The 15577-nt window shown below is 36.8% G+C and overlaps 1 protein-coding gene across 1 annotated transcript; it reads left to right on the top strand.

The window, feature by feature from the left end:
• Positions 1-12632: 12632 nt before the first annotated feature.
• Positions 12633-14058, top strand: LOC149253944 (benzyl alcohol O-benzoyltransferase-like). Its single transcript, XM_089454636.1, has 2 exons — positions 12633-13064; positions 13138-14058. Exons 1-2 carry the CDS (start codon positions 12633-12635, stop codon positions 14056-14058), a joined length of 1353 nt encoding a protein of 450 aa, XP_089310762.1.
• Positions 14059-15577: the final 1519 nt, after the last annotated feature.

Below are 15577 nucleotides of genomic sequence, written 5' to 3'. Positions count from 1 at the left end.
TCCATGGCTATCTCCACTGTGCCTATCATCATAGTGAATTGATGATCTTTTACTATGTTTTCAGCTAACATAGTCTCTTCCTCAAGTTTGCCTTCAGTCCCTTGTTGTTTATCCCCTTTAAAGATATCTTCAAATGGCTGCTTTTGTCCTACAATATCTGCCATCATACACAAGATATCAGTTTTAAAAATATAAGACCCTATGGTCTCACTTGATGGTTCAACCATCATATCTTCTTGTTGTTCTAAATCATTCATATGATTCAGAAATTCTTTGATAGTCTCTTCTTCAATCTCTTCAAGCCCTTCACTTGGTTGCTTGATATCTTCCTCCAGTTGTATATGAGATCTATCTATCTCATCTCCTTCCAGAACAACATTTAAATTCTGCTGGTCTTCTTCCTTCTTCATGACAATATTAGCCAATTGTCCTTCACCTGTTTCACCTACAATCATACACAAATTGTCAGATTTGAAACCATGTGACCCTTTGGCCCGACTTGAAGTTTCAGTCTTCAAGTCTTCATCTTCACTTTCTCCCAGAAATTCTCCTTATTTTGGTTTACAAATGTACTCTTCCATTTCCATTTCCAACTTAGCTTCCTTGAGTTTTTCCATCAACCACTTCACTTGCATTTGTTGTATCCTTTTCTGCATCTCATTCCATTCCACTGGCTTCTTCCTCAAGACCCAACCTAGTCTCTGGCTTTCCTCAAGCATTCTCCTTAATTCATTGAGTTGGTCTTTTAATTCAGCAACCTCTTTGTCAATTTCTTCTTGACTCATCCTCTTGCCATTTGCTTTGGCATCCTCTTTCTTATATCCTCTGCTTTGGCTTCTCTCTGAACCTCTGTTATGACTATCAATAGTCATCTTCTTCTCTCCTTTCTTTATGAGCTCCAAGCCTCTGCAACAGATATTCCTCCTCGTTATAATCTTACCTCACTAAGCTCTCCTCACTCAGTCTTTTGGTAAGCGTAGGTCCTTTGTCTTGAACCTCTTCTTGAGCAACACCTTTGCTCCTTCTAGGCTTCTGCAATCTCTCATTCTCTCTTGAGAACACTTCAGCTGTCCTCTGTGTCCAATCTCTTATTGGATTCTTCAAGTTCACTACCACTTCTCTTTTAGAGTATTCTCCTTACTCTGTCTTCAAGAACACATCTGGTTCTTCTCTCACAGCTTCTCTTGCTGTCACCTGTGCATTAGTATAAAAACACACATTCTCAATTTAAAACAGAACATAACATATTACCTCTCCTTCAAGACCTTAGCATGATCTTGTTTCACCCATTCTTCTGCACTTTGAATGGATTGTCCTCTGGTTGGTTTCCAAGTCCTCTTTCCTTCAGAACTTTCATTAAGCAATCTTGCTTTCTCTTTCCTTCAAGGAATCCTCTGTTCCTGTTTACTCCACGCCTTTACTGGAACTGCTACAGTCTTCCAAGAACTTCAAAGTTCCCTCTTACAGATTACAAATCTTCTCTGATACCACTAATGATGCAGGGGTCCCCCAGCATATAACCATACTTAGCAAATTGATGCCAGGGTTACCCAGCATATACCCACAGTATGCATTTTCAACAATGCATCCACAACTCTCCTAGGTATTTAACTCTAAAATGGAGTTAAATCTTTAGACCATACATGGTCAAGGCCCCTCATATATATAACCTTCCCTTTGGAACCCTTGGTTACGTGTGGATTAACACACAAAAACATTATCGGTGCTTTTCTCCTTATAATCCTTTTATAAAGGAAAACATACGTTTACAAAGGAAAAACTCTGCAAACATACTTTTTTGCCTTACTACGGCTTTTGCACAGATTTCACCCCTCCTCCGACTCCGATATGACTATTGGATAGTTTAAGCCTTAAAAGGCTCGCAAAACTTTATTTCAATTACAAAGAATACACAGGAAATACACAGAGGACTTCGCTTCGAACCGCATACGCTGGACTTCAAATTCTTTAGGACCGCATCTATAAAACATCAGGTCTGTCTCTTTAAGCGCTATTCTTCAGACCTTCGATCCACCAAAGCTTCAATCGCCGATTTATTGACTTCGGCGATATCACATTGTCACAATCGCTCTATTCAAAGACCCATTTCGACCCAATGGTTTCAGCCGATGTGATTAAATCACAGTCGTTGATCTATGAGATCTAACGGTTGCCGAGCATCACTTTACACTTCTCCGTTTATTCCTTTTACTTGGAATTTCTTTGTGTTTTCTTCAATTTCTCTCTGTGCTTGAGTTTTTTCAAAAGCTCCCGTTCTTGCTGTTTCTGCTGCGCGACTCCTCTTCACTTCTCCACTCTTCTCTTTGCTTATGTTTTCGCCATATTCTCAACGTTTCTCTATGGGTTTGAGTAGTTTCCTCAGGGTTTCATTCTTCCATGTCTACTGCTCAACTTCTCTGAGCTTGACTCCTCAACGAACCTTCACTTCGCTACTTCTTCAGAGCTTCCCTCTATTCCTTCAGTTGGATTCAAAGATCCCTTATGATTCTTCTGAATCATTCTCCTCTCTGCATTCCACTTGGGTTCTGTCTCACCCAATTTCACTTCGTTGTTCTACTCAAACAGTCCTCAATGTCTCCTTTGCGTGTTCTGTAGAACACTGTCTATAACCCCCTGTCATAGAGCCTACAAGTTCACGTACAAATCAACACTTAAAACACGCATTCAACTCTTTTGAGACATTCAAAAATAACTCTCTCTCTCTCTCTCTCTCTATATATATATATATATATATATATATATATTAATGTAAAAACACAGATTACATTTGAGACTCCTCATCTTGCACAGGCTTGATTCTCAAGATTAGTGGCCTCTTCCTTCTGCCCGTAGGCTTACATATATTTATATGGAAACTTTGGATTGGATTACTATGAAGGACTTGATCCCATCCTTTAACAAAAACCCTAAAGCTCGCTACATGCATACATATGTGGCAGACTTTATCCACTCCATCTTTTTCTCTGTTTTAAAACAGAAATGTCCCCTTATCAGCTCAATGGTCCACTTCTACTCTAATTAATTCCTAAAAGCTCTCTCTTTCTTCTAGGATCATGGAACTAGTGATGTTCTCATTTATTTATTTTTAGAGCATTTACATATTCTCCTATTATCTAATTAAATCACTTAAAAGCCTAAATATTTCATTGACTTGAGACTTAGGAAACTAATTTCCCTAAAACACATGACCCCCTATTTCTACTCTTTATAATGATTTTCCTTGGGCTGAATTTTCCTGCATCACAATATCTCAAAGCCACTCCGAACAACCTTCGAATGTAAGCAATAAACTCCATTTCACTTTGGTCATGTACAATAGTATATTTCAAATGATTCATTATTAAACCAGATGCCTTCCCAAACTTAGTGAAAAATATGAAGCCAAGCAAACCTATTGAGCATCCCTGTGATGAGCACGTCATCCACGAAGAACCTGTGTGAGATATGGATGTTCCTGCCAAGGTGAAGGGCAAGGAAATGTCCCTCGGACATAGCATTTTTAATGTTAAGACTCAACCCATCCATAGCCAAAATGAATAAAAGTGGGGATAGAGTGTAGCCCTACCGAAGACCCCTCCTAGCCTTGAAGAATGTCATAGGGTATCCATTAATAACCACAACATATTGTACATTTGAAACACAGGCCATAATCCACTCTACAACGTTGGCTTGTATGCCAATTTTGTGGAGAACCAGCCTCAGATAGCCCCAATCCAAACAGTCAAATGATTTTTCTAAATCCACTTTCATGATAGCCGCATTTAATTTTTTTGTGTGAATTGAGTGCATACATTCCTCGGAAATCGCTGTAGCATCATGAATCTATCTATTTTGTAGAAACCCAAACTGTTGTGGGAAAATATACATGGAGAGGGTGTGCCTCATCCGATTTGCAATAGATTTAGACATAATCTTGTAAATCATATTACAAATAGATATAGGACGAAAATCTGAAAAGGTTAGAGAATGTGTCTTCTTCGGGATTAGTGCGATGTAAGTGGAGTTTATGTGAGGATGTATAAAGCCCTGGACCCTTGATTCCTCGACCATATCAACAAGGTCATGTTTAAAGAGATCAAGAAAAGGTGTGAAGAGCTCCACTGTCCATCCGTCGAGGCCAAGACTCTTATCCCCCTTGAACGATTTCAGTACCCCTCAGATCCTTAGCCGAAATAGGATGATAGAGCGCCTGATTAGCATCCTCATCAAACATGGTAGGAAAATGTTTGACCCCCAGATTTGGTCCTCCAAGCAAACCAAATTCCTTTGGTTGTAAGCTTGCTAAAAGTGGAAAATGACAGCGTGACTAGTGTCTTGTTGCAACTGAAGCTTGTTACTATTTGAATTATATATCTCCCAAATGGAATTTATCTTGTGCCTATAGTTTGCATATCTATGAAAAAATTTGGTATTTCGATCCCCTTCCCGAATCCAAATTCCTCTGCTTTTTAAAGGTCAAGTAGTCTCTTTTATATGGAGCTATTTTTTCCTTTGGAGTTCCAAAACTTGTATGCGGCTTCGAATGACATCAGGTAGATAATGTCCAATTAAATGTGGGTGCATATCCAGAAGTTCTTTAGTAATAGCAGCAAGATCTTTGTTCATATGCCATATTTTCCTTTTCTCCCATGCCTCAACCTCCCGCTGCAAGATCCGCAACTTGTCCTGAATGTTCCGCATGGGAGAGGAGCACCGAACCCCGCCTATGTTGTAGACATCACACACGAGAGAGTTAAAATATCGATCCTCAAGCCATACCCTATTGAATTTAAAGGGCATGCCACCTCTGTAGTCATCCCTTCTTCAGTGAAGTGCAATGGGTCCGTGATCATATATATAGAAAATAACCACTTCAGAATATACCATCCCAAGCCTCTCAATGGTCTGATCGTGTAGGAGACAACGATCTAGTCACTTTGCAATATATCCCGCACCTGACCTCCGATTGTCCCAGGTGGGGATAAGCATGGAGGGGCAAATGTCCACCAGATTGTACTCTAGGATGAAATTATTAATACGATCAACCATGACATATAGCTTTCCGGAACATCCCCAAATCTCATTCAAGCAAATAGTGTAATTTAGATCCCCTGCAATGATGACTGAAGTAAGTTCTAGAAACTCTGACTCGTTCAGATTATCCCAAAAAATGGCTCGATAACGATATGGTGCATAGACATTAAGAATGTGGATTCTACCCTTGAGCCTGAGAATGTGACCAACAAGGAGGATGCCAGCAAAACATGAAAAAGCCTTGACGTTGACCCACCAAGGATCTCAGATAGCAACCAGCCCACTCGAGAGGCCATGTGCATCAGTGGCTGCCATATACCAGTCCAGAATCATCTTTCTAAAGTACTCAACCACCTGAGGAACTACATGCATCGTTTCCTAAAGAAGAAGAATATAGGGATGGAAAGAAGAGAAAAGTTCTCTGAGGGCCAGGAATTTTGGGGCAGCCCCCAGCCCCCGCATATTAAGTGAGAGGATGAATGTCATGTTTGACCATGTGCGTGCATTCGTGCTCCAAGGGCCCGAGGGGAGGAAGTACCGGTAATGGGGACATCAATGAGAGAATGTGCATCAACAGGACTAAAAGGGAGAGGTCGGATGACCTCGAAAGTGCCTGTTGCCACGGTTTTGTTTTCGGTGAACAATAATATTCCCAGTAGATGAGGGGATGATGCGAGGGGATGAGTGGCCAACAGGCTTGTGAATAGTGAGTGAGCGGAGATCTATTGTCTTTTTCTATAGGAGAAAATCAAGGTCACTATCCACGGAATTTGTGGGGGAGTTTAGAGGAGAGTGTGGCCATGCAGGGCCGGATCTTGACATCGAGGAATGTGGAGTGATGCGAGAGGATGATGGCACATGGACATACATGATGTGGGTGGAAGATAACAGGTCTCGTGACGTTGGTTGGCGTGGAACATTAGGCGGAGGTGGCAGACAATCATGAGGAGAAGAGATGTTCTATTCAGTCAGATGTGGTGAGGTGGCTTCGGTGGAGGGAACATCAAACCCATCAGAATTATGAGGAGATGATAGAATAGGAATAGGGGTAGAATTAAAAGGATTAGCAGATAATTGAGAATAGTGATGTCTAGATGCGGCAAGATTCGAATTGCTTGCATGCTGAGGAGAGCCATGTCCGAGAGATGGAGTTTCAAGCCAACTATGTGGAGAAGCATCAGCTGGTGCCTCTTTGTTTTTATACCAATCGTGATGCCAATGTCGATGAGATGCCATGGATCTGCCACCCAACCTCCATGGACAATGAGCCAGCAGATGTCCAGTGTGGTGACAGTTTAGACATTGAAATGGAACCCCCTAGAAATCCAGTCTTTGGACCAAATGTGTGTCACCCTAGTTCAATTCAATATGATCCAAAAACCATCCCCTGTACTCCTTCTCAATAAGAATCTAGGCCACCCGCTTATCAGGTGCACCCAAACGCTGAGGATCTACGTACACAAATATTCCAATGGCATTGCCAATATCCACAAAAACATGCCACGTCCAGAATTCGATGGGTAAGCCAGGGAGCTTAACACATATCAGCTTGTTTTGGGGAGTCTCCTTTAGAGGGTTGAAGCTAATGTACCATGAGTGCAATGCCATAAAACTTTGCCCGTTAATCCAAGGAATGGATTTGATTTTCATGAGGTCTTCCTGGCAGAGGAAGTGGAAACTATACCACTCGTTTAGGAGGCGAACCACTGTAGGAATATAGCCTAACAGTGTTTTCCATTTGGTGTCTACCCAAACCTGCATATCAACTTCACTCAATTAGGCAAAATGCCACTTACCCACGAAAGCGCGCTTCTGAAGATTGGTCACTCGATCGATCAACACATCATGGTTGAAAAACAGAGTAGGAGCCAAAGTAGTGATTTTAATATATCTATTGGGGTGGTGGGATCGACGTTCATGAACCACATGGGAAATTCCATGCAAAATCAGGTCCACATGTTGGCCATATGGAGGATACATCGATGGTTGAGATGAGTGCCAAGTGTCGTGGATAGATGGGACCCTCCTCCCGAATTTAGTCTCTGCATCCATCGTGGCATGGATGAACGCCTCCTGTGTTGAGGTGTACGATTCCAGAATGTCCATATCCACATATGCAGGAAAAAAGACCCAAATACAACTGAGAGAAAGTGTGGGAAAGGAATGTGATTTTAATGGTCGATCAGATGGTAGGTCGAAAAATAAAGTGAAGCAGCAGAGGATCATTGACAAGAATTTCTTGAAATTAGCAGAGTCCTAATCACGATGAACTGAGGCCATGGGGTTTGTCGCCCACATAACGCCAAATGTGGAGGGATGATGCCGAAAATAAATCCAAAAGAGGTAAGTAATGAGGGTTAGGAAAAGAGAGAATAAGGATATGATAAAGGATGGTGGGGTGGGGATCCCAATACAAATTGTCAGATGGCAAATGATAGAGTGGTGTGTGTGATGTAGACCCCAATCACCTCGCAACAGAAGTAACCAAACAACCCCAACCGGAAATTCAAATTGTGCCAGAAAATGATGTAGACGTCGGTGTCGGAAAATCAAACCAGTCCGGAACTAAACTAGAGCCGAGCAGAATTCATGGAGAGAGATTCCAAACAAGAAAAACTAAGAAAGAAAAAGAGTTATAAGCCTTCACACCAGCAACAACAACAACATCCTGGGCATGTCCACCATCGATTACAAATCTAGATACCAAAAGCATTACAGGGACGTGAAATGATAAAAGAGCTATACCACCGAGTACAAAGAATTTTATAATTTGTAATGCAAAAACAAGATCCGTCCTCCAGTGAAAACTGTGGACAAAAGAGATTAAGGAGCTTAGTCCAGTGGGGCATATGGACGTCTCGGGGAAGTAAGTATGTGAGAATGAAATATGAAGATAAGAAGGTATGAAGCGATACAGAGGAACACCACAGTGTGGAGGACTTCTGAGTGGAGGAATGATGAAAGTGAATGGAGAAGTGAAAATGTCATGATATGAGAAGCAATGGAGCTAGTAGTATAAGGGAAAAACTCACCCTTCTAGGGATTATAGTAGGAAATATCCAGAATACGCAAACATCCAGAATACGCAAATAGGAGAGAAAGTGAAGTGGACCGGGGTTCACAAAAAGAGATAAAGAGGAGGAGATACAAACCATAAGGAAAAGGTAGGATCATACCAGAATCAATTTAGCACAGTCTGATGGTGGATAGAGTAGGCATAACCCATCAAAGTGCAGCAACAATGCTCCCCACTCCTTCCTGTGCACCCATGAGCAAACCACCTCGATCGAACTTACTTCAATTTAAGAGGTGAGAATAACGTCGGAACAATTCCTGGACATTGCAGAGGATATTGCGGAGCCTGGGAGCAAGCTCGGTGAACAAACAACACTCATACATACATTCTTGCTCTGGAACACCTCAAAAAAGAAAGTTAAATTACAGAGTCTTTTATTTTTATTTTTTATGATTAATTTTACTAATTATTAATTTGAGATTTTTAAGAATCACAAGATTAAGTTGTTTAATCTACAAAATTTGAGTGTCACAGGGTTTTTTGAATCTATTTATATATTCAAAAGAATATTTTGAACAAAAATTCACAATCTCACCTAAACTTGTATCACCAGATTCCACTGCAAAGGTAATTTTGTCTATTAGCTTCTTAGCATAATCTTTTAAATACCACTTGTCCGCTCGATATTAAATAATGAGGAAATTGTGCATTAATTACATTATCTATGGGTGAAATTAAACTGGAAATTGAGGTATTTTATCTGTGAAAGATATACAATTTTTGTATGGCTATTTGTTATTGTTAATGTAAGTATTATTTTATTATTTTTCAATGTAAAACACCTACATTAAGTATTTTTAATAATGTGGGTGTACTAGTTGTTATTTTAAATTATTTATTTTCCATATTTTCAAATTAATGATGAAATATATATATTGCACTGAGATTCTCATTATTCTACAACCTAGTATGATATGTCTGTGTTTAACTTGGAGTTGACATGTGTCATTTTAAAATATATATATTGAAAAATATAGATATGATAAAAATGAATTAAAATGTTTGATTTGTTTAATTAAAAGTATTATAAAACATCAAGTAGTAATAATATTTCACTCATTCTCAACCATAAATAAAATATATAATAAAAAAAAATGAATATATGTGTTTGGTTTGTTTAATTAAGAGTATAATAAACATCAATAATCTCACTTTATGTCCATACTATGAAGGAGTGGTAAAAAAATTTCACTCTCACTCTCAAACTGAAGTAGTTAAAAAAAAAAAAAAAAAAAAAAAAAAAAACCTATATATACATTATATAAAGCAACTGGAAAAAAAATATTTCTTTATTGAGTCGAGAGGGTCATTCTACAGCCCAATATGATGATGTGTAAGTATTCCAATGCTCAACTTGGAGTTGACACATGTCCCTCTTAAAATAAGAATAAAATATTCTCTAAATAGAAAAACAATGTCCGTTATAATAAAAAAGAAAAAAAATATGCTATGCATGTTTAATTAGTTGTCCATATGACCTAATATAATTTCATGTAAAGTAATTAAAAGGAAAAAAAATTATGTGAATAAGATTTTTAAGCCTTATATCAACTTTCTATATATCTATATATATAGAAAAAAATGTTAAAGGAAAATATTTAAAATTGTATAGAATAACATATGCAATGCCGGTTATGAATAAAAATATTTTAATATAAATTAATATTGACATATACTTAAAAATATAATAATAATAGAAGGCCATTTCAATGTACATATTTTGTAATCTTTATAGCATTAAAAAATACAATGAAAAACTACACATTATTTTTTTCACTCTCTACTCATTTTAAATCTGTGCTTAAAATGGAAATGGATATATACTGGTCGGTGAAACATTTTAAGCAATATCACTACTATGCTCATGTAAATTTTGATCTATTTTATAGATTCATGGATATATACTAGTAGGTGAAACATTTTAAGCAATCTCACTACTATGCCCATGTAAATTTTGTTTTATTTTATAGATTAAAAAATGCAACATAAATAATGAAAAATTACAAGTAGTCTCTCTCTCTCTCTCTCTCTAATCAAAAGATCAAAATGAAAATATTTCATTCAAATTTTGTGAAGATTTGATCCCATTTAGCTCTTACTATATTATCATTAAAAGTGGTTAACATAAGTTGTTATTAACAAGATCTATCTTAATCACAGATCTAGCAAGAACCCAGAAGGATCAAATCTCTTGAGATGAAAACTTCTTTTAGAGTGCAAAATTTGAATAAAATGTCTACACTTCGATCCATCATCATCATCATCATCATAAAAAGATAAACTACAAAAAAAAAATAGTTTATATAATGTATATATAGTTCTTTTGAAACTTGTAGCTACTTTATTTCTCTATAAAGTTGATATAAGATTATGTTGTTTAATATGGACTTCAAAATATTTTATTTATGGTTGAGCGTGAGTGAAATATTTTGACGACTTCTTAGTATAGTCATAAACTGAAATTATTGATGTTTTGTTATAATGTTAATTAAGCAAACCAAACACGTATATTCATTTTTGTTTCTTTATTATATATTTTATTTATGGTGGAGAGTGAGTGAAATATTTTCACAACTTCTTCTTAGCATGGACATAGAGTGAGATTATTGATGTTTTATAATACTTTTAATTAAACAAACTAAACACTTATATTCATTTTTGTTTTTTATTATATCTACCATTTTTTTTAATATATATATATATATATAGATATATTAAAGGGACACATGTTAATTCCAAGTTGAACATGGGCATACTTACACATCTCTTTGAGTTGTAGAATGAGCCTCTCGCTAAATTAGTATTTATATTTCAAATATATGATTTTATATTCTTGATAAACTAAGACAACCATATAATTTGAATTGTTGATAAATGTCCATAAGCATGAAAACATTTAGCTCATGATACATTTCACATTGCCCAAATTTTGAAAAGTCATAAAACTTAACTAAATTATAAATTTATTTTAAATGATTTGTGTTATTAATTTGAAAAATAATATATATATATATATATATATATATATATATATATATATATATATATATAATCATAAAAATTCTCATGGTAAATAGACTTTGTCGCAATATCAAAGGCCAATCTCATGACTTGGTAATACCACATGCCAAAAAAAGCACAACTCATATTTATATGAATATGACATTTTTTAATTAATCAATTTAATTAAAAATGTTGAAGGAGTATACCTACTTTCTAAATCAATCTCAAGTTTTCATCTATTTTAAAATATTATGTAAATTAAATCTCTACCATCCACCTAATCACTTGCACAGCCGTATAAAACACTTACCCTCACTTTATCATGAAGATTCTTAATTTCTAAATAGTCTTTGCTACAATACCATGGGCTAATACTATGACTTATCAAAACCACATACTTGAAAAAAACATAATTGACTTTATATGATACTATTTGACATGAGGATTTTTTAATTAATAAATTTAATTCTAAAAAAAGAAATAATTACAGGTAAATTTCAACTTTTGACTTATGTATATCACTCTAAATATTCTAGAAATTTGACATATATACAATATTATTGGCTAATACTATGGCTTATCAATAGTACATACTTGAAAAAACTAAAATTGATTTTATATAATATTCTTTCACATGAAATGTTTTTAGTTAACAAATTTAATTAAAAAAACAAAAAAGAAATAATTACTTTGTTCATAAATTTCAACTTTCTAAATAGTCTTGGTTACGATACCATGGGCTAATACTATAGCTTATAAATACCACATATCTAAAAAAAACCATAATTAACTTTATATGATACTCTTTCACATAAAAAAAATTTAATTAATAAATTTAATTAAAAATACAAAAAATAAATAATTACTTTGAAGATAAATTTCAACTTTTGACTTACGTATATCATTGTAAATATTTAAAAAAAATTAAAATACATACAATATTATTAGCAAATGTTAAACTTATGAATACTACCTACCTAAAAAATAATAATTAACTTTATATAATATTCTTTCACATAAATTTTTTTAATTAATTAATGAATTTAATTAAAAAAAATTAATTATTTTGTTCATAAATTTTAACTTTTAACTCAAATATATCACTATAAAAACATGTATACCAATATTCTATAGAAAATTTAACATATATACGAATATTTTAGAAAAGATAGGGATTAAATCCATACCACTTTAAATTTTAAAAAGCTATTGTAAAAGTAAACCAACTTATTCAACATACTTATTAATAATTAAATTTAAAATTTAAAAATCCAATATGAAGTCCTTTGTTGTAGATCTTTCATGGTTAATCTTTCATTGGTGATGGTATTCGTTATATTGGTCACATCACTCTAGAAAGGCAGGCTTCAATTTATATATATCTCACCAAACGCAGGCTTCGGCGTCTCCTCCATCTCGAAAGATCTTTGCCTCTGCAACGCACTGCATCCTGCTCTGCTCAATTTCGATTGCGTGCTCGCTTCATAGCCTTTCATTGATTCTCCACAGCTTTGTTTTCATGGCACCTCTGCAAATGAAAATCATCAGAAAGCCGGCTATCCTTGTCGCTCCTCTCCTGACTACTCCCAAAGGGTTGCTATACCTTTCCAATCTAGATGACCAACTGTCTCTCAGATTTCAGATTCCCACCCTTCAATTCTATCGGTTTGATCCGTCGAAAAAAGGTGAGGATCCCGCCAAAATTATCAGAGAAGCGCTGGCGAAGGTTTTGGTGTTTTACTATCCTTTTGCCGGAAGATTGAGAGAAGCGCCCTTCGGCAAGCTCCTCGTGGACTGCACGAGCGAAGGCGTGCTGTTTGTGGAAGCTGATGCCGATGTTTCGATGGAGGAATTCGGAGACCTGCACCCACCCTTCCACTGCTTGGATGATCTGCTGCATGATGTGTCGGGCTCGGAAACTATTACCAATTCTCCCCTCCTTCTCATTCAGGTTAATTCACTCATGCTTTGATGAACGCAATTCATAAATTTTGTTTTCTTAACGTGTTGCTTATTATTTTCAGGTAACGCGGTTGAGATGCCAAGGGTTCATTTTCGCCCTTCGTTTGAATCACACCATGAGCGACGGGCTTGGCCTCCTTCAATTCTTGACAGCTCTTGGTGAAATGGCGAGGGGGGCGGCGAGGCCTTCCGTTCATCCAGTTTGGGAAAGAGAAATCCTCCGACCCCGGATGAATCCCACAGTTAAATTCCCCCACTACGAATATGATCAAATCAAAGACAAAGACGGGCAGATGGGGAACGTGAAGGAGATGAGGCATAGTTCATTCTTTTTCGGGCCGAAGGAGATCGGGTCGCTGAAGAGACAAGCAGTAGGGCAAGGCAAGTGCCCGACCTATGAAGTTTTATCGGCCTGTTTGTGGCGTTCCAGAACGAGGGCTCTCCAACTGCCCGCTGAGCAGGAAGTTCGGTTCATATTCCCTTTGGATGGTCGAGCGAGATTCGACCCGTCGATTCCCGAAAACGTCTACGGCAATGCGATCATTTTTTCGTGCGCGAAGACGACCGCAGGAGAGCTGGCAACCAAACCGTTGTCCTTCGCTGTGAAGTTGATCCGCCAAGCGAAAATGAGTGTGAATGGCGAGTACATGCGATCGGTGATAGATTTGATGGAGTTGAGAGGGCACCCTCTCTTTACAGTGCCCGGCACCTATGGGGTCTCGGACTGTACTAAGCTCGGGATTGGAGATGTGGATTTGGGGTGGGGAAGAGCAGCCTACGGCGGGCCAGCACTAGGTGGAGTGGGACCAGCGGCAGCGGTAGCGGCGGGCTTGACAAGCTTCCTCGTCCCTTATCGTAACAGAAGTGGGGTGGAGGGCATAGTGGTTCCAATATGTTTGCCGCCCACTGCTATGCATATATTTGAAGCAGAAATCAATGAAGCTATCGAGACCGCAGCCCCATATCTACGATCCTCCCTATAAAATAGCAATCTCTAAGCTGAAGTATATTAAATTGCTGTTAATTGAATAAAATCTAATATTAAGATGCTCTTACGTGAATAAAATTGCCACACTGCGCAAGAGTGTCCTTGTATTTCGGTGAAGTTGGGGTTTTTCCCTGGTTCACATAATGGTGGATATGGACTATATGTATATGTTTGTTTTGGAAATAGTGGGGGGCTTTTTCTTTTAAGCCATCCAACAGTCTTATGTATTGAAGACTTTTATATTTTCTTAATATAAATCTATGCTGGTTTTTTTCTTCTCAAAAAAAAGAAGTTGTGTACAAGTTGCCTTGAGTACGTATGGTACAAAGGATTCATTGATTGTCATTGAGGGTTGCAGGGGCGGAATCAAGGGTTAAATTTGACGGGTGACCCTACCCGTCAAGGAATTTTTTTATGACGTTTTTATTTTTAAACTGCCCATCATATGACTTTTAAAATGTATTTGTACAAGTTTCATCTGTGCTCTGTGAACTGGTTTGTTAAGAATAAAATCAAGCATAGCATATTTTTTTAATGGATTATTTATTTATTTTTAAACTACTTCAAAGAACCTTTCACAATTAATTTATAAATTGAACCAGGCTAAAGTTGACTGGGCTGCCCCGTGGAATAGTAAAGAGCTTGAACTATGTAAATGTTCAAAAAGTAGATACAATATCACCATGTACAGAAATTAAATTTTGGACAGTTTCACCAAAAGAGGTAATTGTCAAAACACCACTATTACAAACATAAAAATAAAAGTAAAAACTTTAAATATTTAAGGTTCTCCTTTCTTTAGCATCTTTCCAGATGTCAAATACCCTATCCCATGCCACCATCGATGAATCAAGCCCTGTTAGAGACACCCGCATCAAGGCATCCAATGCAACTAATGATAGCTTTGTTCTTCGGACATCCTTTATTATGTTTTGTCTTGAGAATCCTCTCTCACAAGCAACTGTACTTGCAGGAATAGTAAGTATCGATTGCCATAATTTTGACATGTGAGGAAAATTTGTATGCAACCCTGTAACATAAAAAATCCTCCATGCATCTTTCATGGATGATCCCTCGCAATTAACACGAAGAGTGTCAACAAATGGATGCAACTCTTTCAAACAAGCATCAAAATCAAATGTAGTTTTGTTTTCTTCACTTTGATAATAAGGATGTTGCAAGTGTTGAAAAATCTTTTCGAGCCAACACTTTGAATTTCGTTCTCTGCCATGAACATCCTCTAAATAATGGCAAGGGTTAAACAATTTTGCTGAGTTGAAAAATGCAAGATCAGGGAATCTTGCGTTCAAATTCTCTACGAGAGCTTGAACATAATCTTTTGCAAGTTGTTTGCAACTTTCTATTGAACCTTCAATACACAGTTTCCATGATTGTTTTTGTATATCAACACAATCAACATATGCATGTGGAATTGCTACAAATCGTAATTCATGCTTGTGAACAAGCCCTTCCTTATCACAAATTTCTAGAAATCCAAATTTAGAAGCATCTAT

Source organism: Pinus tabuliformis, chromosome 7, assembly GCF_031772625.1.
Source record: "Pinus tabuliformis cultivar Carrire ecotype Pingquan chromosome 7, CPIR1, whole genome shotgun sequence".
NCBI lineage: Eukaryota > Viridiplantae > Streptophyta > Pinopsida > Pinales > Pinaceae > Pinus > Pinus tabuliformis.
This window is presented reverse-complemented; position numbering and strand designations above follow the sequence as displayed.

Coding starts and splice junctions, on each gene's coding strand:
- LOC149253944 (XM_089454636.1), top strand. CDS start 12,633: ATGGCACCTCTGCAAATGAAAATCATCAGAAAGCCGGCTATCCTTGTC. Junction 13,065..13,137: donor CTCCCCTCCTTCTCATTCAG/GTTAATTCACTC, acceptor TATTATTTTCAG/GTAACGCGGTTGAGATGCCA.